This window comes from Delphinus delphis, chromosome 17 (genome assembly GCF_949987515.2).
Source record: "Delphinus delphis chromosome 17, mDelDel1.2, whole genome shotgun sequence".
NCBI classification, from domain to species: domain Eukaryota; kingdom Metazoa; phylum Chordata; class Mammalia; order Artiodactyla; family Delphinidae; genus Delphinus; species Delphinus delphis.
Genome location: NC_082699.1, coordinates 72,099,888 through 72,125,075, shown reverse-complemented (window position 1 = coordinate 72,125,075; position 25,188 = coordinate 72,099,888). Strand labels below are relative to the sequence as shown.

General features: G+C 41.0%; 2 protein-coding genes across 11 annotated transcripts in view; both read right to left on the bottom strand.

The window, feature by feature from the left end:
- TG (thyroglobulin) overlaps positions 1–5,753 on the bottom strand; it is a 241,949-nt gene extending 236,196 nt beyond the window's left edge. The window contains exons 1-5 of the mRNA XM_060035310.1: positions 5,687–5,753; positions 4,585–4,693; positions 3,176–3,273; positions 1,834–2,037; positions 1,310–1,469 (exon numbers count right to left, since the gene is read on the bottom strand). Coding sequence (XP_059891293.1) covers positions 1,310–1,469; positions 1,834–2,037; positions 3,176–3,273; positions 4,585–4,693; positions 5,687–5,753 — 638 coding nt within the window. The remainder of the gene's footprint in view (positions 1–1,309; positions 1,470–1,833; positions 2,038–3,175; positions 3,274–4,584; positions 4,694–5,686) is intronic.
- Positions 5,754–18,339: 12,586 nt separating this feature from the next.
- The window catches only part of PHF20L1 (PHD finger protein 20 like 1), a 78,458-nt gene continuing 71,609 nt past the window's right edge, over positions 18,340–25,188 (bottom strand). For 7 of the 10 annotated variants that reach the window (XM_059995211.1, XM_059995214.1, XM_059995215.1 and 4 more), the window contains 3 exons: positions 23,436–23,796; positions 21,999–22,164; positions 18,340–20,150 (listed from right to left, as the gene is read on the bottom strand). In XM_059995211.1, the coding sequence (XP_059851194.1) occupies positions 20,008–20,150; positions 21,999–22,164; positions 23,436–23,796 (670 nt within the window). In that variant the 3' untranslated portion in view covers positions 18,340–20,007. The remainder of the gene's footprint in view (positions 20,151–21,998; positions 22,165–23,435; positions 23,797–25,188) is intronic. The other 3 variants (XM_059995213.1, XM_059995217.1, XM_059995220.1) reach the window with 1 other exon arrangement.

The window sequence follows — 25,188 nt, the reverse complement described above, 5'->3', positions numbered from 1 at the left end:
AGCTTCTTGGTGCCATGCGACAATGCATGTAGCCCTCACCCTTGTTCTTCAGAATCAGGAATTCAGAATTTTGTGTGTTATGTAGAACATATAAAATTGCTGATGTTCAACTATTTTTACCTACACAAACGGAAATTTCACAGGATTCTACTTAAAATCCCCCAGTTTTTAAAACACTATGCAGCTCAAAAGAGACTTATCTCTGGGACAGTTCTTGGTCACAGGCTTTTATCTGTGACCTCTCCCGGCACATCCCTCTCTCTCATAGGGAAAGAAACTTGTTGTTTTGAAAGCCAGCCACATAAAGGCTCAGGTTCTCCAAGAGAATTCCTATCAGTATTCACAGACTAATATTCTTATTTATTTTCACTCAGAATGTTTCAATTATATCTGAAGTCTGTGCGAGCCCTTTACAGTAATAGAGTAGCCATCTTGAATAACCAGAAGCTATCCAGTTATTTGGGCCAAGATCTATGATGCACCTCCCTTTTCATATTTGTTATTTAAATCTTTAAACTCATTGATAAGTGCAAACATACATGCAATTTATAAAAACGGTCCACGTTTTTTACGGAGCCATCATTTTTCCTTTTCCGCTGGTTCCCTTCTCCACAGCAACCTGACCCTCAAGGCGGCTGTGATAACCACACACTATGTGCTCATTCATGCTTTTCTCTGCACCCACCTAATCCTATATGGACACAAGCACGATCACATAATATGAACGTAATATAGAATCATATATGCACATGAAGGGACCTGTCTGATGTTTGTTCTCTAAAAATTAAATCCTCTTACATGATCTGTACCTTGTGTATCGTATTATCTTAATGGGCTGCAGAATCCTCTCCGAATCAACTGGAATTGTTGATTTGCATTTTTTTTAAAAGGCTGCAGAAATATTTATGGCAGGTACACATTTATCCAGCCATCCACCTTGGGTTGTCAGCCACTTTGTTCCCAGTTTTTGGCTACAATAAACAACAATGCAGTAGACCTCCCAGAACGTACATCTTCACATTGTGGTGTTTTCATCTCCACGGGCTGGCCGGACCAGAAGGTTCGCCTGTTTTTAATCTGAATGGCTATTGCCAGCCCGCTCTGTGGGGAATGCTGTAGCCCTTCAGTCCGTCACAGCAAAGGAGTGTGAGGCCTCTGTCCGTTCCCACGGGCTGCGTGTCTCACACACACACACGCGCGTGAGCACGCGCGCGTCCCAGCATACAGTCCCAAAGCGAGCGGGAGCTTTGGCAGGAGATGGGAAGGGATGGCCCGTGACGAGCACGCTCAGGGGCCCAGCAGCCCTTACCTGTTGTAGCTGTGGACCAAGTCGAAGATCATCATGTCCGTGGTGTTGACGAACTTGCACTGCACAGACATGAAGGCTCCGTCTGGAGAACACTGGGGCGGGGACTTGTCCCCCACCCCATGGAGGAGACGGCGATTTCTTATCTCACAGCTCCCTGGACCTAAACATTTCCAAGAAAACAATTTTTAATTCTCCCATACAAGGAGGTGTGTATGCTTCTGCAGTGGAGGTGCATGGGTTCATACGACACTCGTGACAGCATCCCAAACAGGGACTAAGGCCTGGGACAGGAGATGCTCCTTGAAATCCTACTTACTCTTCTAATGATCAGCCGGTGAATGTTGCTGTCCACCACATGGAACTATCAGAAGGAATAAAACCTTCCTAAAATCCCTTCCTTCTCTGTGTCGAGGGCCAGGTCCTCTGCCTTTTCTCGGGGAGCCCTGACCCCGTTTTGGTTCCGATATGGGAGGCCGCCCACAGCCTCCACCTCCTCATGGGGTGCTGGTGCCGCTGGGACTTACATTGTGTCGGCCTCCCTCGCTGGCGGGTCCCGTACACCTCCATCCCTTCCGTGTCCACACACCAGCACTGCTCCCGTCGCAGGTCGCACTGCACGGGCTCGTAATCCCCCGAATCCTGACACTGAGGGAGGTAGGATGTGGCCGTGCTGTTGATGTAGCTGCTCAGTAAGATCTGCTGCTTCTGCAGCTGGCAGAACGACAGACCTGTGGCAACAAAGAGTGGCGTCAGAGCAGGACAGCAGGGACGACGTAGGGGTCGTAACCCAGGAGGACCCTTCTCCCTCCCCAGAGGCGGGAAGGCAGGGCAGTCCTTCCCACAGCCCATGGGTGCTTGATGAGCTGGCAACAGCCTCAGGACCAGCGTTCCAACTGCCCAACTCTGTATCCCAGGATTTCTCCTGACATCCTGCGGACCGAGCTTGGAAGGGCAGGTTTCATCGTGTCCCATGGGTCCCCGGGACACCCCACAGCCCTGCCACTGCAGAGGTGCAGTGTGAATGGAGTACACAGGCTGGCTGTTGACAGCTTGTCTGAATTCAACTTTCCCCGCACACTTGCTGTGTGACCTTGAGGAAGTCTGTCACCTCTCTGTGCCCCACTCACGTTATCTACAGAATTAAAATACAACTGTCTTCTTCAGGTGCATGAGGACTAGTGACGTTAGTGATTACTGCTCCTACTGAATACCTACTGTGGGCCGGGTGTCTTCTGTGCATTTTAAATCCTCTCAACCATCACAGTTGATCCTATAGCAGATACTACATTCTTGTTACAGACAAGGAACAAGAACTCAGTGAGAGCATGGGACCCAGCAGCATGCTGGCCCCCAAAACCAGTGCCCAAAACAGAGCTTTGCTCCATTAAAGGATAAGTGGTTCCAAGCTCAGTTTCACAATTTTAAGATGACCAGTGTAAACTGACCTTTGTTTTAGGCTGAACTGTGACATGCTTTAAATGGGGACTGGGCTTTCTCTGACTACTCATCGTAACAACCATTTTAACAGGAAAGTTTTCACCTCAGTCTCAAATTTTAGAAACACCCCAGGTGAAAGAACACTTCCTGTGCCCGTGGCTGCTTTCTGGTTTCAGAGACCTTTGATGTCTGCTCCCTGTTGCTTCCTTCTTAGCACCAGGCACCGAGCCTGGCACATGGGGGAATTCAGAGGCGACAGCTAAACAAATGACTTGTCAAGTTGATTTTCACAGCAGTCCCGTAGGAGATAGGGTCGAATTCAAAGGGGAAGATCCAGCAGCCCATGGGGAGACTCACCCTTGACACACCCAAGCCTAGTGCTCTACCCAGGATGTGAGTTGTCCCCAGCGGGTCCCCCCGCCAACTTACAGGATGCAGGCCGCCCAGGCTGCCGGCTGCCGGGCACTTCCCTGCCGTCGGCGTCCACACACCAGCAGGAGCCTCCATCCTTCCCGCACTGGACAGTCCTGGGGGCAGGAGACACAGTCAGGTAGGTACCTTTCTTCTTCCTTTCCATCCCTCCAAGCCTTAATTCATTTAAACTGGGAAGAGATTGGTGTGGAGCAGGGCAGGTGACTAGAGAAAGGGAAAGCGCTGACACCTGTGACAGCCCCGCACATTCATTCTCCACCAGGCCAGTCTGCCAGCCCTGTAGCAAAGGCCACCCTGGTGTCCACGCTCCTGCCCCATGGAGGCTGCAGAGGGTAAAGGTGCCCCTTACGTGGACCAGAAGTGGGCAGACAGTGGCCTGGGTTATGGTTACTCAGGAAGCGCTCCATGGGTCTCCAAGGGGAAGTGATGGCTAAACTGAGGCGGAGGGGCGGACAGGTGTTATACCAGGGGCCTAAGAAGGTAAAAGGTGTTCCAGGTAAAGAGAACTTCGTATGCAAAACCTTCTGAGGAGGAGCAGGGCTGGCTTGAACCTGCACGTGGCCAGGAAAGAGACACGAGAACAGCTAGATACTGATTAAATAAGGCGGCAAAGGTGAACCATCCTCCTAACCCCTCTGCTCCAGAATTCCCAGAGCTCCAAGCAGGGACTGGCCTTTGCACTGGCCTTCGCTCTCGAGAGTAGGTAAGCGCTTCGTTAGGCACACAAAGCAAGCTTGTGAATAAAATGGAGCTGGGGTGGGGGGTGACGGATGTCTCAGGGATGTTTCCCAGAACACAGCCCTAGAGATGGAGTTCCCCTTGTTCAAACGTGGCTGGAACAGCGTGGGGAAAGTGAAACACATGCAAAGGGTTCCTGTGTGTTATCACTCCACTCTCCCGGGAGAGAGTCCCGGGCCCCAAGTTCTTGTGAGGGCAGCCAAAAACCCCTTTCAGAGAGGAGCCCAGTGGGGAGACAGCGTCATGCAGCCCAGAGGGCCGAACTCAGCACAGCTTGGAGGCAGCCACTGACCTGAGTTCAGAGGCCCCTGCTTCCCTCCACCTCTGACTCATCAAGAGGATGCAGGGAGGAGAAGAGGCACCAAAGCATCCGTCATGTGATCTCCCCACCCCGGCGCCCCTTCTTAAAGTAAAGCTTTGGCAGGAAAGGAGGGGGCATCCTTGGTTCTGGCTGGAATGGAGCATGGGTTGGGGCACTCTGGGTCAGATGACTCAGTGTTGATTAGTCTGAGGATCTCAGTGGCAGGCACCCTCCAGGTGACAGTAGCCACATCTCATGTTCAAGGAGGAGAGTAAAGGGAGGGTGGGAAGGGTGGACGGGGGACAGGAATGAGATGTGCTTTAAGGCCTCCAAGGCCCCTGAGTCCACATGGCTGGAGTAGCCTTACTGGAAGCTGCCATCCTCAGCGCACTGGGGAACGTAGTCTGCTCCCTTCAGAAAGGCCGCCTCCCTCTGCTGCTCACACGGACGGAGAGGCTGGGCGTCCACCTGGTACTCTGCACAAAGGAAGTGATTCATCAGAGAGGAGTTGCTGGTCTGGATTCCAGTAAGAGAGACGGGCTCCCTAAAGGCACAGATGCTCTTCCGGGTTTTATTTCCAGCACCATCATCAAGTATGTTCTAACTTGCAATTTTGCAGCTACTCACACTTTTTCCAAGTATGACATTGGCTCCCGTAATCCCCTGGGAGGCATTATCTCCACCTTACCCATGTGGCCCTAAGACTTGGGCAGGGAATATCCTCTGTTCAAGATCATACAGCTGGCAGGAGAAGGATTCAAAGTGAACCCTTGCATTGCACGTTCCCCCAGCGAGCAGCTGGGTCAGGTCAGAACACCATAAAGGAGATGCTCTTGAATTTACCAAGGCACTCCCTGCGGACAGAGCACCTTCCTGGTCCCGCATGGGAATACAAAATAACTCCCATGTGTCTTATTTTCCATGGAGAATGTGTGTAACATGCAGGAGCTTATGCAGAAATCAGTCACAACTGCTTACTTTCCCAGCGAGGAAGCAAGCTGAGACTTATCCGAAGTCACAGGCTAAGTGGCTGAGCCGCAGCTAGAACTTAGGTCTATTTCATGCCACCAGTAGATTTGTGTTTTTCACTACCTGCTATTTCTCAAATATCCCACACGGATAACCTAGTACTTGAGATCTCTAAGAGAATAAAAAAAAACAACAGCAATGCCAAAATTTGCCAACAGGGTGGGGTGGGGGAGAGCTAGAATCCGACAAGGAATATCTGGTTTCCCATCTCCTCTCCACAAATCACTGACTCCGTGACCTCAGACCATCCAGTTTCCCTCTCAAGACCCTCTGTCTCTTCATCTGAAAAGGGAAGAGCAAGTAACTGAACTCGGGACACTGTGAGGATTAAATGAGATCACAGAGGTTCCAAGGCCCTGGGGCAAATCCTGGCTAACAAGGGGCTGGCCTGAGAGCTCCCTCCTGACCCAACGCTCCATGGCCTCAGGCTCGGAACTCACCAAAGCTGTTGGCTGACACCAAGCAGGCTGAGCCCAGCAAACTGAAGACCGCCAGGGCCAGGGCCATTTTCCTGGGCCCTTCCAGGCACGAAGAGGTAGAAGCCGCTGCCTCCTTGGGCTCTGGCCAGGGAGCCTTTATAGAGCTGACGGGGGTGCCCCCAGCCCATCCGCCACTGGCGCTCAGTGAAGCAGCGCCGCCCTGTTTTCTCTGCTGGCCACGAGGAGGTCCTCCACCTGCGTCTGCTCCCTCTGAGGACACTCATGTGGCCAGTGGGCGATGAGAATCTTGTGCAGCTGTCGGGGAGGAGAACTGGGGGGCATGGCTTCAAAATTCATCTTCAGGGGTAAAGGCCAAAGCTCTGCGGCTTTCTGGGCAACGGGCTCAGGCCCACCATGAAGGAAAGGCAACCCCGCCTCCCTTCCCCCTCCTTCCTTCCTCCTTCCTTCCTCTCTCCCTCCCTCCCTTCCTTCTTTCCTTCCAACAATGTTTCTTTAGAGCCCAAAAGTGTAGCAGACAGTATTCTAGGCAATGAGGATATGGCAGAGGACAAAAAAGGCAGAACCATTAATACAGACTGTACGAATTTTAGTGAGAGAAGCCAGACACACGCACACACACATTCATATTCATATTTATCCTCCTCTCCCTTCTGTCCCAGGACTTCGGATGTCGCCAACCAAAAAAGAGCAGGAACTGTGTCTTGCACATGAAGCCTGCACATCAGTGTGTTTTCTCCGTTTGCTTCTCCACCGGAAGGGGTAGGGGATGGAGGCTCCCTCCACAGGTGCTCAGAAGGAAGCGTGGGCAGGTCTTGAAGAGCACTTGGCCGTGGGGTCAGGGAGATAACTAACAACGAGACTTAGATTTCAGGCAAAGGTGATTTGAGAAGGTGTGTTCGCATTTACTGGAAAATTAGAACTCCCCCCGTGTGGCCCCTTGCTATCCCCATTACACGGGGTAGTTCTACACATGCTATGGAGACCCTATAACAATATAATAAGCGTAGCCTTCTGCAGCCCCTGCCATCTCTCCAGGTCCAGGTGTTCTAAAGCAGACGAGTTTTCTAAAACATTGAAATCACGGTTAGAGGTCTACCAGAAACCCCACTCACCATGCTTCCTACCACCCCCAACACGCATGCACGGACCTTGCACAGGTCAGCCTGTGTGCTGAGTCATTCTCGCTGGTCTGGCCTCTGGCAAGCAACAGAGTGGAGTCAATGAGGGTGAAAGCGTGCAGCCAGTGAGCCAGAGCCACATGGGCTTCCTTCAGAGTCAGCATGACGCATACCTGGAAGGAGAGGTGCTTCTCTCCACCCAAGCGATGGAGCGGTAAGCTTGGAGAGAACCACACCAAGACGCTGCCTCCTCACCATGAAAACCCCTTTCTCATGATGACTCAGCTCCTTGTCACTGCTCTCACCTGATTCCCCCTGAGCTGGGAGGACGTACAAGCTTTTGTGGTAACTCTGAGTGGCAGTGCCCTGGTCTGGTCTCCCCTAGTCTGCTCCTGGCTCAGGCCTCCATCACTCTGGCAGGCTCTTCACCACTGGTCCTGTCACCTCTCCCTCCCTCCTCGATCCTAATTCAATCACTTAGTCTTCTCGTTCATCTCCTTCATTCTTGAAGACTAGGGTGCTAGGTATAATAAGCACCTACTGGGGATTTGGGGGAAATGGAGAATAATTGGAATCCAGAGGAGGAAATTGCTTCAAAACAAACATCAGATGCCGCTCTTTCTGGCCCACCACAGAGAACTGCTTACCAGCCATCTCTCCTAGAGCTCCGCTTGATGCCATGCTGCTGGGTCCCCTGCCACTGCCTTGGACAGCTACTCTCATCTCCCACATAACCAGTGACTCAAAGCCACATTCCTCTTTCTCCTTGGTTGCCAGAGCAATAATCAAAATTCCTGGAACTAGACTTCTGCTTCCAGAAGATGGAATAGACACATTTTTTCCCTATTGCTCCTGCTAAGTACATCTAAAACCCCTGGATATTATATGTAACACAAACAGAAGAAGACACTAAAAGATGGATAGAAGAAGACAGCCATCAAGCAACCTCAGGACCAGAGGAACAATATGGTAGCAAGTTCCCTGAATGTTATTTTGCCTCATGTATCTCAGACTGGGTGTTAGAGAAGACAGCAACCAGAAATGCCAATAAGCACAGACCCCCAAAAAAGCCCCGAGAAAAGCTTTTCGAGCCAAAGGTCCAGGAAAGGGGAGCCTGGCAAGACAGAAAACTTTTAGACAATAATTGCTCTATTCCAGCAACCCTCACAGGAAAACACTGTGGCTCCACCCCAACCCATGCCAGCAAAAGCCAGCGGGGGAGACTTGGGAATTCCACCCTTGCCAAGTTAAGGAGGCTCTCCAAGCCCCCACCAGGGTGGTGACTGAAAGGCCATGTGAGAAGCCAGAATTTTTACCCCAGTTGGGCTGGAATGAGCCCCTTCTCTCTGTGGGGTCAGTAGAGACCACATGGGCAGCCTGAACTTCCACCCACTCCCAGCCAGCAACAGTAAGGATGCCAAACCTCCCAGCTAGGGTTGCATCAGCATTGACCGACAGGGGAGCCTAAACTCCCACACCCAACCAACCGATATCTGTCAGGGGGCAATGGAGATGGAGCAAGAATTTGGACATCTATCCTTACGAACAGCAATGAGGTGGTGTCCCTTTTCTCCCACCTCAGTGATATCAAGAGTTCTACTAAAACAGAAGATTTAATAAGATCTAGATTTTCTTAACACACACCCGAACTGTCCAGGTTTTAACCAAAAATCACTCATCCTACCAAGAATCAGGAAAATATCAACTAGAATGAGAAATGACAGTCAGCAAATGCCAATACCAAGATGATACAGATATTAAAATTATTTTAAAAGAATTTTAAAGCAGTCATCATAAAAATGCTTCAACGAACAATCATGAACATACTCAAAACAAGTGAAACTATAGACAGTTTCAGTAAAGGCATAGTCACGAACAAAGAAACAGAAGATGTAAAAAAGAACCATATGGAAATTTTAGAGCTAAAAAATAAAATAACCAAAATTTAAAAACTTTATATACGGGTTAAACAATAAAGTAGAAGGAACAGAGCAAAGAATTCATGAACTTGAAGACAGAACAATAAAAATGACCCAACCTGAACAACTAGACAGAAATGTATCAAGGACACAGAAGAACTCAACAGCACCATCAACCAGAGGATCTAATCAACATTCACAAAACACTCCACCCCACGAGAGCAGAATACACATTCTTCGCAACACCCGTGGGGCATATACTAAGATCATATCCTGGGTCATAAAACAAATCTCAACAAATATGAAAGATTTGATGTCATACTCTGACTACAATGGAAATGAACTAGAAATCAATGCCAGAAAGACAACAGTTCTTTGAACAAAATTTTCAAACAACTAAACATCAGACTTGTAAATAATCCATGGGTCAAAGAAGAAGTCTCAAGGGAAATTTAAAAATATATTGAAGTAAATGAAAATGTAAACACAACATATCAAAATTTGTGGGACACAGTTAAAGCAGTACTGAGAGGGAAATTTATAGCACAATGTTTACATCAGAAAAAAGGGAAAGTTACCTGCCAAACTGGTAACTAACAACATCCATGGAAAAGTAAGGGGTGGAATAAGAGACCAAGAGCACTTAGGGGAAAATCCCTTCTCATGGACTGAAAACCAAGAACAAGGCAGGGCATTTACCTTCTAACAATTCTCTAACATACTCCTCCATCCATAAATCCAATAGTCTTAACCATTAAAAGCAGAATGGTTAAGTCTTGGAGAGGAAAAGATCATCCATCAGAGTAGTCCTACTCCCACCTCAATGAGATCCTACCAAGAGTACCAATGGCATGGCCATCAAGCTACTTGATCTCTCCATGCCCCAATTTTTCCATCTACGAAGTTGTAATGTTATTAGTGCCCAAACTCATAGGATGATGTGATTACTAAATACATAAATATAAGATACATAGTGCAGGGCCTGGCACACAATAAGCACTCAATGTTCTTTTTCTTGTAAAACTGAGAAATTTCCAGTGGTGGGAGCACCAGACATCAGTCAACATACTTAAAATCTCAACTTCTATCTCCTCTTTAAGCCCAATGTGCTGCACTGAAGGCAGGTGTTTATCTGGCAATACCTCATCCACTAGCTTGGGTGGGCAGTCATTCACAGCCTTGTCCCACGCTGACTGCCGTCCTGGAATTTTGCCACCCTCTTAAACCTTAGCCTTGGCAATGTTTCCTCCTCATCACCATTTTTTTCAGCTGTAGAATCATTCTCAGTTCATTGAAGCTTTTGAAGTCCATGGCACCATGGAACTGGTGGGACCATGTCAACTGAAAGAAAAATGCCCAATGTAAGAGTTGTGAGTTTTTTTTATTCAGGAATCTTGCTGAGGAATGTAGCCTGGGAGATGGCCTTTTAGTAGTTCTGAAGATGTAGGGGAGAAACCAGCTTCTAAATGCTTTTTGCCTAGGGAATACATGTAGGCAGGCATACATCTTGATAAAAGACTACTGCTAGTCACAAAGAACAGATACCTTGAGTTAATAATTTAGTGCTTTTCTATGTACGGGAAGATGCAAGAATCTGGGTTCATTAAAATTCTTCCTGAGATATACATCTAACTACCTTATCTAAGGGGCCTGTTTTCCCAAAGCACAGAGTGCCTCATTCTGTTCTTCATCCTGAGTTCCTCGCAGGGTGCATAGTGAGTCACTGACTGCAGTGCCTGACAACTTAATCCTCGTAGAACTGGGTGATGAGCAACACTCTTTGTTCTTCTTTGTTTGCAGCCAGAAGGCTGATGCTCCTGAATCACTGCTCCTCCTCACTTTCAACTCTTCAGGTCTTGAGCAGTATGTGTTTTGCTGTATTATTTTCTGCAACAGAGGAATATGATGCTGACATTTTAATTTCCATGGTGGCTCTCCTTTTGCTTTCAGGAAAGCTCAGCCTATTTTCTAACGCTTTAAATAGCTTCTTAAGTCACGCACTTCTCTTCTCTGGTTCATTTTGACTGGTATTGTTCACTGGATTTGAGTTTCTCTTTCCCCTTTTCCTTATGGAAAATACATATATTTAACATCTATGTCTCATGTATGTCTCTAGGTTTTGTCCTTTTGGGTCTCTCAAGTTGGAAGAGATAAAAATCATGAAGCTCAGGGACTGGCAGAGCATCAGTTATTCAGCCCAATCTTGTCTGCTGCCATTTCCTCTGCTGTCACAGTCAAGGCATTCTGCCGTCCAAACACGGATGCTGTCTTGTTCTGCCAGGCTTCCCTTCAATGGGTTTCTTATCTGTGTGCCTTAACTTCAGAGTCAACATTTGATAAATTTCTCAGGCATGTTCCTCAGGGCATAAGTACTATCTGTATTTCTACCTCTGCACGAAGGTGGCTGCCTCACCTTGAAACTCACTGAAATTACTTGGAGTATTCTGTGCTGATCTTCCTGGTCCAATCTTCTCACATCTGTCTAGATTTTCTGTAAGCATCCCACACAATGGCCCATTCAAGGTGTTGGAGAGAAGACATTTTCCTTTACTCTTCTAGCTTCTTCTCGCTAGTCCAAGAATTAAGTCAACATGAGACAAATTAACAGGGGAAAATCAAAAGTTTAATAACGTACACATGGGAGAGACCCACAAGAACTGAATAATGTGCCCAAATGGCCTAAATCCTCACCTTAAATACTATCTTCAGCTACAGACAAACAAGGATATTAGGGGTAGCGATCTGGGACTTCAAAGGGGAGGAAAGCAATTGGCATGGAGATGGAAAAGCAAATATTTGGTAAACAAATGCTTGCTGGGCCAAGCAGAGACAATGAGACCCAGAGTGGACTCTCATCTCCAGGCCCTGCTGAGCTCCCCCACCCCACTCAGCCCATATTCTTTGCAGAGATCTCCAGTGACAGCTCTGTTCTGGAACAAGCCCTGTATCTAAATTCTCTTAGGCAGTTACGAGGAAGCTCAAAGTTTCTTCCTGAGTCTTTTGGGCCTTGATTGTTTTCAGCTCAAAATAACCCACATTGCCGAAGAGACATCTGGGGGTGGCAAATTTTGCTCCCCTATAAAGGGGTGGTTCCCCCTCACTCTTACTGTGAGCCCTCCATTTGTGGCTTTAAGTTGGAGCTTCTCAATAGTCTCCTGATCTCCTTACATTTCATTTACCTATAAGGTCTCCTTAGTTTCCTCCCTAGAAAATATTTGGAAATATGCAAAAATTCTAGGATTAATAAGTCAGTTTGACAATGTCATAGGATACAAGATATAAAAAAATCAATTTTATTTATATTCTAGTAATTAAACATCTGAAAACAAAATTGAGAAAACAGTTCCATTTACAATATCATCAAAAAGAAGAAAATACTTAGAAATAAACTTAACAAGTGCAAAATCTGAACACTGAAAACTACAAAATTTTGCTGAAAAAAAGTACAGAAATCCTAAACACATGGAGAAACACAGCATGCTCTTGGATCAAAAGACTCAATAGTGTTAGAATGGTAACTGATCTGTAGATTCTGTGCAGTTCCTGTCAAAATTCCAGCAGGTTTTTAAAAGAAGGTAACAAATCTGATCCTAAAACTTTTATAGAAATGCAAAAAAACCAAAGTTGGCAAAAACAGGTAAGAAAGAACATAATTAAAGGAATTACACCATCCAATTGATTCCAAACCTTACTCTTAAGCTACAGTAATCAAGATAGTGTGACATTTGCATAAGGACATATAGATCAATGGGAAGAGTATGGAAATAAACCTACATAATTATGGTCAATTGATTTTTGACAAAGGGACCTAGGTAATTCAAAGGGAAAATAATATTTTTAACAAAAGGCACTGGAGCAATTGGATATCTACTTGCAAATTAAAAGGATGGATCACTTCACACCTATTAAAATGGTTAACATCCAAAACATTGGCAAACACCAAATAAACACTGGCAAGGAAGGATGTGGAACAACAAGAACTCTCCTTCATTCAACTGACCATATTTTTTTAGGTTGATTTCTAGATTCCCTATTCTGTACTATCAATCTACATCTCTATCTTTATGCTACTTCTATACTGTCTTGGCTACTATAGCTTATTAAGCCACCAAATCAGAAATTATATGTCCCTCAACTTTAGTTCTTCCTTTTCAAAATTGTTCAGGGCATTCTAGGTCCTTTACATTTCCATATAAAATTTAGAATCAGTTCACTAATTTCTATTTCAAAAAGTCTGCTGGGATTTTACTCGGGATTGCATTATATCTATCAATCCATTTTGGGAGAACTGACAAATGTTAACAGTACTGTGTCTTCCAATCCATGTTCTTAGTGTATCTTTCTATTCATTTATCTCTTTATTCTAGGCATTGTTTTGTAGTTTTCTCTGTACAGGTTCTGCATGTTTTCAGATTTACTGTTAAGTATTTTTTTTTATGCTATTGAAAATGGCATTTAAAAAATTCTAACTTCCAATATCTCCTTGCTAATGTACAGAAACATTAGTTCTAGTGGCATTTTGATAGGCTCCTTAGACTTTTCCAGGTACACAGCATGTCACCTGCAAATGTTTCTTCTTCCTTTCCAAGTGCTATGCCTTTTATTTTTCCTCCTTTATTGTCCAGTGCCATATTGCACTAGCAGGACCTCCAGATTGATGTTGGATAATAATGGTGATAGTGGATATTCTGGACTTGTTCCTTATTTTAGAGAAAAGTATTCATTTACCATTATGAGGTTTAAGTTTCTTGATAGATGCCCTCTATTGTTATGCAAATTCTTTTCTATTCCTTTTCTGGTAGTTTTTAATCTTGAATGGATGCTGAAATTTATGAAAACCTTTATCTTAATTTAGTGAGATTAACATAATTTCATTATTTTACTGACATTAAACCAACTTTTTATTGGTTTCCTTGTATTGGTATTCCTGTGGAATACCCAACTTGATCTTGATATATTATCCTTATTGTATATGACTGGGTTCACATTGCTAATATTTTGTGGGGACTGTGTCTATGTTCAAAAGGGATATGTATTAGTCTGTAATTTCCTTTCCTTGCAGTGTTTTTTTCTGGTTCTGGAATGAGGTCAAAGTTGGTCTTGAAACAAGTGTTCCTTTCTTCTCTATTTTCTGTCAGTGCTTGTGTAAAATCAAGTTTTCTTCCTTAAATGTTTGATAGAAGTCACATTTAAGCCTGGAGTTTTTTGGTTTTTTTTTTAAAGAAGGGATTGGGTCCTTTTTTTTTTTTTAATTTGTTTATTTTTAGCTGCATTGGGTCTTCGTTGCTAGGCACAGGCTTTTTCTAGTTGCAGCGAGCAGGAGCTACTCTTCATTGCAGTGCGTGGGCTTCTCACTGCAGTGGCTTCTCTTGTTGCGGAGCATGGGCTCTAGGCGCATGGGTTTCAGTAGCTGTGGCAAGCAGGCTCAGTAGTTGTGGCTTGCAGGCTATAGAGCACAAGGCCTGGAGTTCTGAGGGAACATTTTCAATTTCAAATTCAATTTATTTAATTTCTTGAGTCAGTTTTGCTAACTTGTATCTTTTGAGGAATTTCTCTGTTTCATGTAAGCTGTTAAACTTATTGGCACTGGTTTTTCATAATACCCTTTAAAAAAAACTGTATGTTTTAATGTTCCCGCTTCCATTCTAATTTCCGATCAGTCTATGTAGGAGTTAACCAATTTTATCGTTCTGTGCAAAGAATCAGCTTTTTCATTTATATTGATGCTTCCCTACTATTCGTCCATTTAGTATTTCATTGATTTCAGCACATTTCTTTCTTTTTCCATTTATTTTGGTTTTAATTTGTTTGTTTTTCTAGTTTTTTTTAATCTTAAACCAGTGATTTTGTACCTTTTGTATTTAAAATGTCTATTTTTTTAATTGAGGTATAATTGACATTAGTTTCAGGTGTACAATAAGATTCAATATTTGTATATATTGCAAAATGACAAGTCTAGTTAAAATCTGTACCTTGCTTTTTATTATAAGCATTTGAAACTGTAAATTTCCCTCTAATATTGAGCTGCATCCCACAAATTTTAACATGATGTATTTTCATTTTCATTCAATTAAAAATATTTTCTAATTTTACTTGTAACTTTTTTGAGTCATGGATTGTTTTACAAGTATGTGATAATTTCCAAACACTTTGGGGTTTTTTCAGTTATCTAATACTGATTTCCAGTTTAATTCCATTATTGTTGGAGAACATTTTATGCATTTCAATTTTAAATGAGTTGAGAGCTGTTTTATAGTCTAGTATGTAGTCCATCTTTTTGAGTGTTCCATGTGTATTAAAGAGGAAATTTGTATTCTCACGTTGTTGGGTGGAACATTCTATCAATGTCAATTAGGTCAAGTTGAGTATTCATCTTTGTTCAAGTCTTCTATCCTGATTTTCTGTCTACTTGTTCTATCAATTAGTGTTAAAGGAGGGCTAAAATCTTCAACTATAATTGCAGATTTTTCTATTTTCTATTCAGCGATATTAGTGTTTGCTTCATGTATTTTGACACTCTATTAAGAAGCCTATAAATACGTTTTAAAAATGCAATTTACTTTTCTGTGTGTATGTGGACAAAAGTACAAGAGGATGACAAAGGCCTGTAAGTATAAAAGAAGATAACATTCTATCAGGAAGCAAACTGGAAAGGCAGAAAACAGAACATAAAATTTGTAAAGTTTTCAAATGTTAAAGAAGAGCTTGCTCATGTATTTTTAAAATAGATGTTGGTAAGTAGCAAAATTGTATCGATTCTATTGTATACATTTTAAAATGATAACAGGTTGATTTTAATAGGCCAATATTTATAAATTAGAAATCACACTCTTTGCAACTGTTTACATTTATGATGAACAATTTCAAATGGCAGAATCAAAGCCCCACTGCCCATAGCACTGTTCTCAACTGTGCATATTTACCTTGGCTTTTTCCTCCCCTTCCCTACTTTTCCCCCTTCCTCACTCCAACTTCCTTAGATGACTCACTCCAACTTCCTCTTAAATAAACAAAATACACTTAAGTCTTGTCTCCAGATCTCCAGGTACCAGAAATGAATTACAATTTTTCAAAATTCCTACAGAGAGGTCACAGTCAAAAAACATTCAAAGACCACCACTTTAATTAACATATATATTCTATGTCCCCCAAACCTCTCCACCTACATACAAGTCTAGTTATCTTTCCTTTCTTTTGCCTCTGTGGTTCCTTATACTCTTTGCTATCACCTATCTCGTTGAAAAAAAATTTTTTTAATGTTTCCGTTAGCCTGTAGACTGTGGTTCCATTAACATTAACTCCATAACCAACCATATGACTTAATGGCTGGCACACAGATGGCATTCAATCATTCAATGTGTCCCCTATATTTAATTTTCAACTTTGTAATTTAAGTACTTTATTTGCTTCATTTAACTCGCAAAACCAGGTTCTAGCCTAAGTATTCTTCCCATTTTATACATAAGAAAACCAAAGCTCAGAGAGATCACTGCTGGTAAACCGCCAGAGTGAAAATCTGAGGAGAGAATTGCAAAGCTCACGCCTGCTCCACTACAGGAAATATATGATTCACTGACGTGGTTCCTGCACGTCAGTACAACGCAGGATACTATAAGAGGCCTTCAACAATGGACTGCTTCTCTTAGGGAGAGAAATTGAAACCTGAAGAACTGTCTGCATTTATAGAGACACAACAAACAAAGAAGAATTTTCCAGAAGAGGAAAATAATATGAAGGCAAGAGATGGAAACAAGCATAGTCTATCTAAACAGTGAGGCTATATTTAAATGGATTTGAGAATCGGTTAGGTAAAATACAAAAGATCCAGATTACACACACCTGACTTGGTTTGAAATAGGGAGTCACTAATGATATCAGAAAACACAAATGACAAGAATAGGTGAAACACACCTGCTAGGAAAAGAACATGAGTTTAAACAGCACGGGGTTTGCGTCTTGAACCTGTCACTAATATGTGACAAGTCTCTAAATGTTTCTAAACCTCAGCTTCCCCATCTTAAAAATGATCCCGTCTTACCTTTCCACAAAAGAACGAAATTAGATGCTGCAGGTAACATGTACAATACCTGGCACAGAGCAGTCACTCAATGTTAATCCCCTAACTTGACAGTGACCATTTTGATGAATCAGAATGAAGAGAAAATTAAAATTTCTTAAGCCCACAGTAATACCTCCATGACATGATTTTGTAAAAGACGGTGTACTACTGGTGGGATTGAGAAGGAGGAAGATGACACCATCCATTTTAAGGAACCAGCACATCTAGTGAAGAAATGGATAAGGGGGAGGGACTGCAAGTTTCAAGCCGGGGCTGAGGGTGGTGATATTAAAGCAGAGAGAGTGAAACTGGCAGGAGACCCAGTTGGCTGGAGGGGAAATGGGCTCCTTCATTTTGAACACACAGAATATGAACATCTGAGAGGACGTCAGTGGAAATAAGGTGAGTGTCAGGAAAAAGGATTTTACCTGAAATTATGAGAATAATCAATTTCCTTTAAGGAAAGTGTGCATTACTCTTAAGTTTGAAAATAATAAGTCAGTAGAAACACACAGGAGTATGAAGAAGTACAAATTATACTTATCAGTACCATACTAAGAAGGATCCTTCCCCACCAATGTCAGTCTATTCTGTCTGGGTAGCAATGAAAAGTTATCTTTTCAAGAAACACCCTCTCTAGTTTATTGCTTATATTTAAATATATATACTCACATTTTTTAAGTAAGACTAAGTGGAAAGAAAACTCATCTGAAACCTCACACAATGGACTTACTTCTCAAAAATGAATTCACTTTCCTAAATAAGGAATGACTCGGCCTGCTAGTTGCTAAAAGGCTTCAACCAATTGTTGATATACTCTATATTAAGTGGGTATGTGCATACAAGTAATTTGATACAGATTTACTTTAAAAATATAAAGTAAAAATTCAGACTCCCAATTCATATGCATAAAAGTAGAGCAAAAATTCAATATTCTAATTATTAGTTGAACTTCTGGTTTGCTGGCTGCTAACAAATAAAGTGATCTAATTTTGAGATACTCCAAGAACAAATGCACATTAACTTAACTGTGGTCATCAGGGATTAAGAATATGAGTGCCACTGGGTACAAAGGGTCCTCTGTGCATGTGACAAGAATCTAGGCAACACCGCTATTCACAGCCTGTTAAGGATGCTACTTGCTCCATTCTGAAAAAAAAGATATAAATTAAATGTCTAGAATTTAACCATAATAGGGAAAAGATTAGAGCCATTATTTTAAAACACAAATGAAAGGCAAAGTATCAAACTTGAAATAGAGACATTAGCAAATTTACTCCACACATGAAATATAGGCACTATTATTTTTACTTTAATATGCAAATTTAATAACTACCTCATATCCCTCTACCAAAGCTTTTCATTTCTCAGTAAGATTTTTGACAAAGTTAATGTATCATAAGTAATACATAGGGCTGTATTTTATGTCTGTGATCTTTGGCACATTTGTCAAGTTGGAGAATGTCAAAAGGCAATAAAAATGTCTAATGACTGTTTTGCACATTCTTTTAATCATCTTTACATCAAAATATAAGGCTGCAAAAAGGCAAGCTGAAATTTTATGATATGTGGAATTGTTTTAATAAAGAGTTTTACATACAGTACCTTACATATAGAACAGTGTGTTTGCAAATTTAAATAATATCTGAATGTACAGTGGCATGTATTCTTATCAAAGATAAATTCAAGTTTACTGTCCATCAGTTCTAAAATGCATTTATACAGATTGCTAGAACTGATCAACAGAACGAGGCATAAAATATTCAAGTGTTATATGTCATCAAATAGCCTCCTAACAGTCTTTTTTCCTCTTTTTAAAAAAGTTTCAAAACCTGTACATACATTTTTAATTTTTAAAAACAGTCTGTTAAAAGGTAACATTTCATGTTAACCACCAGTTCTTATAGTCTATAGTAATAAAACTAGATATGTGTAGATATAAATATGTGTAGATTATGTACATATGTACGTTGAGTGTTTGTTTCAAACAAGCACACACACTTAACGCATACCTGCACGCAGAGCACTGGGGGCAGCACACAACTCACAAGAGCACTGGCAGACGGGAGGGCCTGGGCTCGAAATCCAGCAAGAGCTGACACAGCAACTGAGTTGCCTTTGGTTTCAGAAATCTGTCCATTTGTGATCAAAGCTAAGAGTTTTGAGTGCGTATGTATTTTTTAAAAATAAAATTCATCTTCAGAAATGAAGCTTTTCCAGTATTCCACTACCAGCAGTTAAAAATCCACAGCCACAAATTATTTTGATATTTTTGTCACTCCTCATCCCAGCTGAGGTTATTTACAACTTCTTTTTTTCTGAAGGCAAATACCAAGCATACTCAGGATCAAACTGTACGTTGAAACCTGAATACTGAAATTTGACCATATATATTCTCTATATAGTATATGTGATATATGCGTTTCTGATGGGCTGATGGCATTATGTAAGACTTGGGTGAGAGAACTCCCACAGGATTTAAAATTCTCTTTCCAGCAGTATCATCATCATTTGGCACACTGACCCTTCTGCGAGCCATTCTGTGTTTTACAGTGAGCTTAATGCCAGCAATAAACTCCAATTATTTTGTTGTTTGTTTTTACAATATATTCATAATGAAGTAAGAATTCCACAACTGTTTTCCTCAGAAGTGAGACTTCTACTGTCAGTTTTCTGATTAAGGACATTCATCACCTAAGAAACAGCTCATGATCCTATAAAAGTTTCAATATTCTAAACTTCGGTGCAGGTAGATCAACTGCAGAGAAGACAGTTCTTACAACAAGCTTATAGAACTCTCCAGAATTTAAATTTCCTCTACAATTTTGGTTTGGGCCAAATGTTGGTTTATAAACATAGATCTTTCTACTAAAAACTATGTAATACACCATATTTCTTTCTACAGGTATCTCGAGCTTCATGTTAGCAACTATTCAAAAATCCTGCCAATCTGATTCCCTCAGCACAGATTATGTTCTACCTCCACTGATCCTTGGCATATGACACATCATCATTTGTATCTAGCTCATAAATTTTTTTAATATTAGCTTCCTTGATAAAGTTGTTCTTCATTTTCCTTTCCAAGGTGCCATCCTATTGATGTCACAAATCAGTAAATGACCAAACATCACTAAGCTTTTTAACTATCCACTTAGCAGCCGTGTGGATAATAAAAATTAGTCGACTGAACAGAGCCACATTCTTTGCATTAGGTGTTCACTGCTGTCATACAGAGCAGAGAGTTGCTATTTGTTGTACTTTGCCCATGTCCATTAGGAGCTGTTTGATGTGGCGTTTAAGTTGGGGCAGCCTCGTGAGAGGATCAGGTGGCTCCAACTCCCCTGTGAAATCAAGCCAGCTTTCCAGAACTAAAAGAGAGAAGAGAAGAACAAACACATTTAAACGGCAACTGGAAACACAGTCAAAAAATGGTATAATTAGAAGGCTGAAAAAGTGATGGAGAAAGAGTTCACTTCCCTTTCCCTAGAAAGCCAATCTACAGAAGTCACTTCTGAGCAGTTAAGCATCCTCTACGCCTCATCCCACAAGAGTTCTAGCCCCTCTCAGTAATCTTTATCTGTTGTTCTACCTGTCGTCATTTTAGGTAATTTTTCCTTTTAAAGATAAAAAGTAACTGCATTTTGAGTGTCTCCTTTACTCTCTTCTGGAACAGGAAACAACATTCCCTGTTCCTGCTCAAGCTTTCTATTAATTTAGGCTTAAATCATCTCCATTTTAAATGAAACTTAGCTACTCTAACCATTTTTTTAAATCTAGAAGTTCTTTTTAACAAAGGAAAGGAGGTAGAAATTTCTTAGTGTCCTTTCATTCCCACTATTTTATCAGTACTTTAAAAAAAAAAAGAAGCATATTAGAAGTTCAGGCAGAATGCAATTAATTACATTCTATACTTTTTATTAATAATAATAGGGGATAGCATCAAGTTGCATTTTCTTCTTCTTCAAAAATCTACTTAAGGGCTTCCCTGGTGGCACAGTGGTTAAGAATCCGCCTGCCAATACAGGAGACACGGGTTCGAGCCCTGGTACAGGAAGATCCCACATGCCGCAGAGCAACTAAGCCCATGCACCACAACTACTGAGCCCACGAGCCACAACTACTGAAGCGCGCCTAGAGCCCATGCTCCGCAACAAGAGAAGCCACCGCAATGAGAAGCCTGCGCACCACAACAAAGAGCAGCCCCCACTCCCCTCAACTAGAGAAAGCCCGCGCACAGCAATGAAGACCCAACGCAGCCAAAATAAATAAATAAAATAAATTTATATATTAAAAAAATCTACTTAAAACTAACTAAACTAACTCTACAACTGGCTTATAACCAAACAGAAGATGCTTCTGAAATGGGTTTCCATTTCTTCTTTTCACAGGGAAAAACGAAGCAGTAGAAACTCTAACTTACCGGGGGATGAAAGTAGCACATACTTTCGCAAATAAAAAAAGGGGGGGGGGTGGGCAGGAGATACAATCTATGAGGTTAAAAAAATGCAGTCAAAAAGCATAGGAAAACACTAGATTAGGAATTGAGTAATCTAAAGTACTCTATTTTCTCAACTATAAAATGGGGATAACATTTTTCCTGTCCACTCCTTAGGGCTCCGGTGCAATAAAATTTTTAAATATAAAAGAAAACATTTGAAAATGTGTATGCAAACTTAAGCTTTATCTACTTAAACTTGCAGGACTTCTTTGTTATTAATTTCACTTAACAAACACTGTCCAAAGTGAAAACAAAATGTTTTCCCCCACATTTCAAATATGCTTAAAGTCCTTATGCTGACTTCCAAAAAAAAACACAGTTCAATGAAAATATTCACTGAATATTATTTATTGAATAATAATTTATTGAATAATATTATTCAGTGAATAATAATATTATTGTTTTTCATTAAATAATAAATATTCCATATGGTATATACTGAGCCTGGCAGGTAGGCAATATTTAATAAATATCCATCTTAAAAAACAAAATCCCTAAAATATCCAGTCATATTGTCTTGAGACTAAAAGACCCTAAATGCCAGATGTGTTAAATACAATGTAAAGGGAGCAGCAAAGCTCCATCAGCCTGGACAGCATCTGTAGTTTTTGTCCCATAATTTTAAAAACTTCAAATAACTTCAATTAAATTATTCAAAAGTACAATAAACACACTTTACAGACTACAGCAATTGTATTTCAATTCTTTCTTAAATTACCATCAACTTCTTTTTCTATCAGGTCCATCCTGCTGGTGACTTCATTCTGCACATTCTCTATGTGTGTAAGGAGATTGAGTTGCCACTGAAGATGTGAGTCTCCCGGGTCTTCAGTGCCCTTTTTATCATTATAAACAAATACTGTATTCCTTTCAGCTGAATTCTTCTCCAAAGAGCCAACAGAAAAAACAAAGAATTGGATGAAATGTAATGTCATAAAGGGAAAGATGCATTAAAAACATCACTACCCACAATGATAGGTAAAATCCAACCTGACTCCCAGAATATTCGTAAAGGAAGTACTAGCACATAACTAAATTACATCTGATGGTCCTGAAAAGCAGACATGCCTGCTATGTCTCTTCACAATGCCTAGCAGAGTGCTACACAGGGTAGAAGGCCTTCAATAAAACCTGCTGAAAAAATGAAGGAGCTAATTATATTCTGTAACTAGAAAGCCCAGCTAATTTAGACTGACCCCTTCCTCAGTTAATCTAAGCCGTGTCACAAGTGGAGTGAAGGCAAAAAGCAATGATGGAAAAAAATTAAGATAGTTGGCAAAGGCTAGTATAAAGCATAATTAACTGCAGACTGGACTTTATTATTGCAGCTAAATCAATGAGGTGAGGGGAAGAGAAAAATCCCTTAAAAACTTAAAAAGTGCAGACTGCTTAACACACACACAAAATCTGACCTCAGTTTCACCAGCGATAACTCATTTCATAAGAGGGATATTAATTTGACAAAATAATTTACCACGAAATGTTGGGTACCATAAGCTTTTCAAATTCAGTTAAGTATTTATTTATAGAACTTACTTGATAAAAGAGGCCAGAAAAATAAAGAACTAATTTTAAAGCAGTATTGCTAATTGAAAAATCAATTAAAAATGAAGGCATGACATCTCTAAGTTGTGAACAAGAAATAAGTTTACAAATATTCAATGTACACAGAGCTATAAGAATTCAACTTAGTGCATAATGTGATTGATATGCATATACAAATACGCTATAACTTTTAAAAAGATGATTTTTTAGATAAAAAGCGCCACTTTTTATCTAAAACACATACAAAAGGAACACAAATTATATTAATATATACACACCCACATGCACTTTCATGTTTTCACACGTAGACATTCTCATTTGGAAAAAAATTTGGCTCATGGTTTTTAGAGGCATCTAAGTGTACTTATAAACTTGAAACTTTTGTTAAGGCAAAAGTTTAATGAATTACTACATTCCTGAATTAGGGGATAATTAAATGTTCAAATGGCCAGTGTTTTCCTGTAGCGAAAGCAAAAAATGTCTTTACCCTAACAAGGTACTTGTGAACTTGGAAATGTAAGTAACATCTGGAATCTCAGTATGTTTTATTTCACAAAATTTTCTTTTGTTCTATCGTATTTCCAAGCAAAGACAAATGAACTAGTTATACCTTTCTGGGCTTTCCATCTTCTTTTACTGGGTATTGTAAACGGTTTTTATCTCTCATGTGAAATTCCTGTTCTTCTTCAAAACTACTAACATCATCATCATCTGAGCTCCCAGGGTCTGCGAAAGTTTTGCAGTCTTGACCAAAACTTTGTGGCTTTTGGTAGCTGTGTTCACTTGTTATATAAGTTCCCTCCACTTTTAGGGGCAAACGAGGTGGTTCCTTATGGTTCTGTACATGATACTTCTTTTCTTCCACATTAACTGTGTCTTGCACCATTAGTTTTTTTTCTACCCCAGCAATTACTTGATCTTTCCTCTTCCCAGAACAAGCCCAGAGACGAAGGTCAGGATGATGTTTATTCCTTAAAATAAAGTTGGAGAAACAGCAGTTCAGAAAAAAGAAGTCCAGTAACAAGTATAATGCCACAATAAATTTCAGAATGTACAATTACATAGTTAACCCTCAGTTATCCATGCCTTTTGTATGTTCAGTGTACTGACTTAGGTGGACCGATCCCCACCTCTCTATTGAAGACCTAGAGCACCGCCAAGCAAACAAGGTTAGCAGGAGGTCAGGAACTCAAGACAAAAGGAAAGGTACTTTCTAGGTTAACCTGCCCCAGAATTTCATCCAAAATGTACATTTTCATAATTTTACAGAAATAAAACTCAGGTGGAAAAGCAATAATGAATGTACTTTTGTGACAGTTCACATCATCATCTGATATATGCACTTCTTTTACTCATTTTTCACTGTATTTTTTAAAACTGTACAACATGAAAAACTTTTACATGAGCATATTTTAACATCTTTAGTCAATCAAAAAGCGATACTTCCTCATGACAAAAAATTCAGATTATAAATGTGTACAAAGTAAAAACCTCCCTGCCATGGCAATCATAGATAACTGAAGTATAATCTTCCACACTTTTTCTGTACATATAAAATTATTTTTTAAGTGGGTAAGCACACACTTTTTCTTTGTACACAAATGGGGCTCTCGTACAATTTGCCTTCTTCATATATAACACGTAAGGGCATCTTGCCTTGTCAGTACATAGAGATTTTCCCTTACTTTCACTCTAGTAGCTGAACAGTATTAATGTGCTGCAGTTTAGTCTCACCAACCAATTCCCCGCCAATACACGTGTGTGTGTTTGCACCTCTGCACACAAGTGCGAATTTATCAGTCAGATAAATTTCTAGATATGAAATTCCTAGAAAATGTATGCACATTTTAATTCTGACAGGTACTGCCAAAGTGGCCTCCAAAGAGGCTGTACTAATTACATGCTCACTAACAGTCCATGATAATATCCCTTTTCCCCCATCCTCACTAAACATGTGAGCATGATATCGCATAGTTAATTCTGTAGTAATTAAAATTCTGTAGTAAGCAAAAGAGCAATCCATTCATCATATTCTGTAGTAAGTAAAAGGAGGATATTCTGGAGGCATAAACCTTTGAGAAGGCTCAATAATGTTTGTGAACTGATAATTTCCAAATTAGATAAATACCAGGAGACAAATTAGTTTTCTTTCTAATAATAAGGCTTGTTTCTGAAATTATAAATTTTATCTTTTGAACTCCTAATAGTTTAATAGCCAGAAAATACAACAATTCTTCAACAGTAAAAGGCATAGTAGAAGGAAAGCTAGATTTGTAATTCAATAGTCCAATGTGTTGAATCCTGCTGTGCCTTAGAGGAGGAGTTTGGACAAGTTACAGAAACTCTATCTTTGACTACCCATC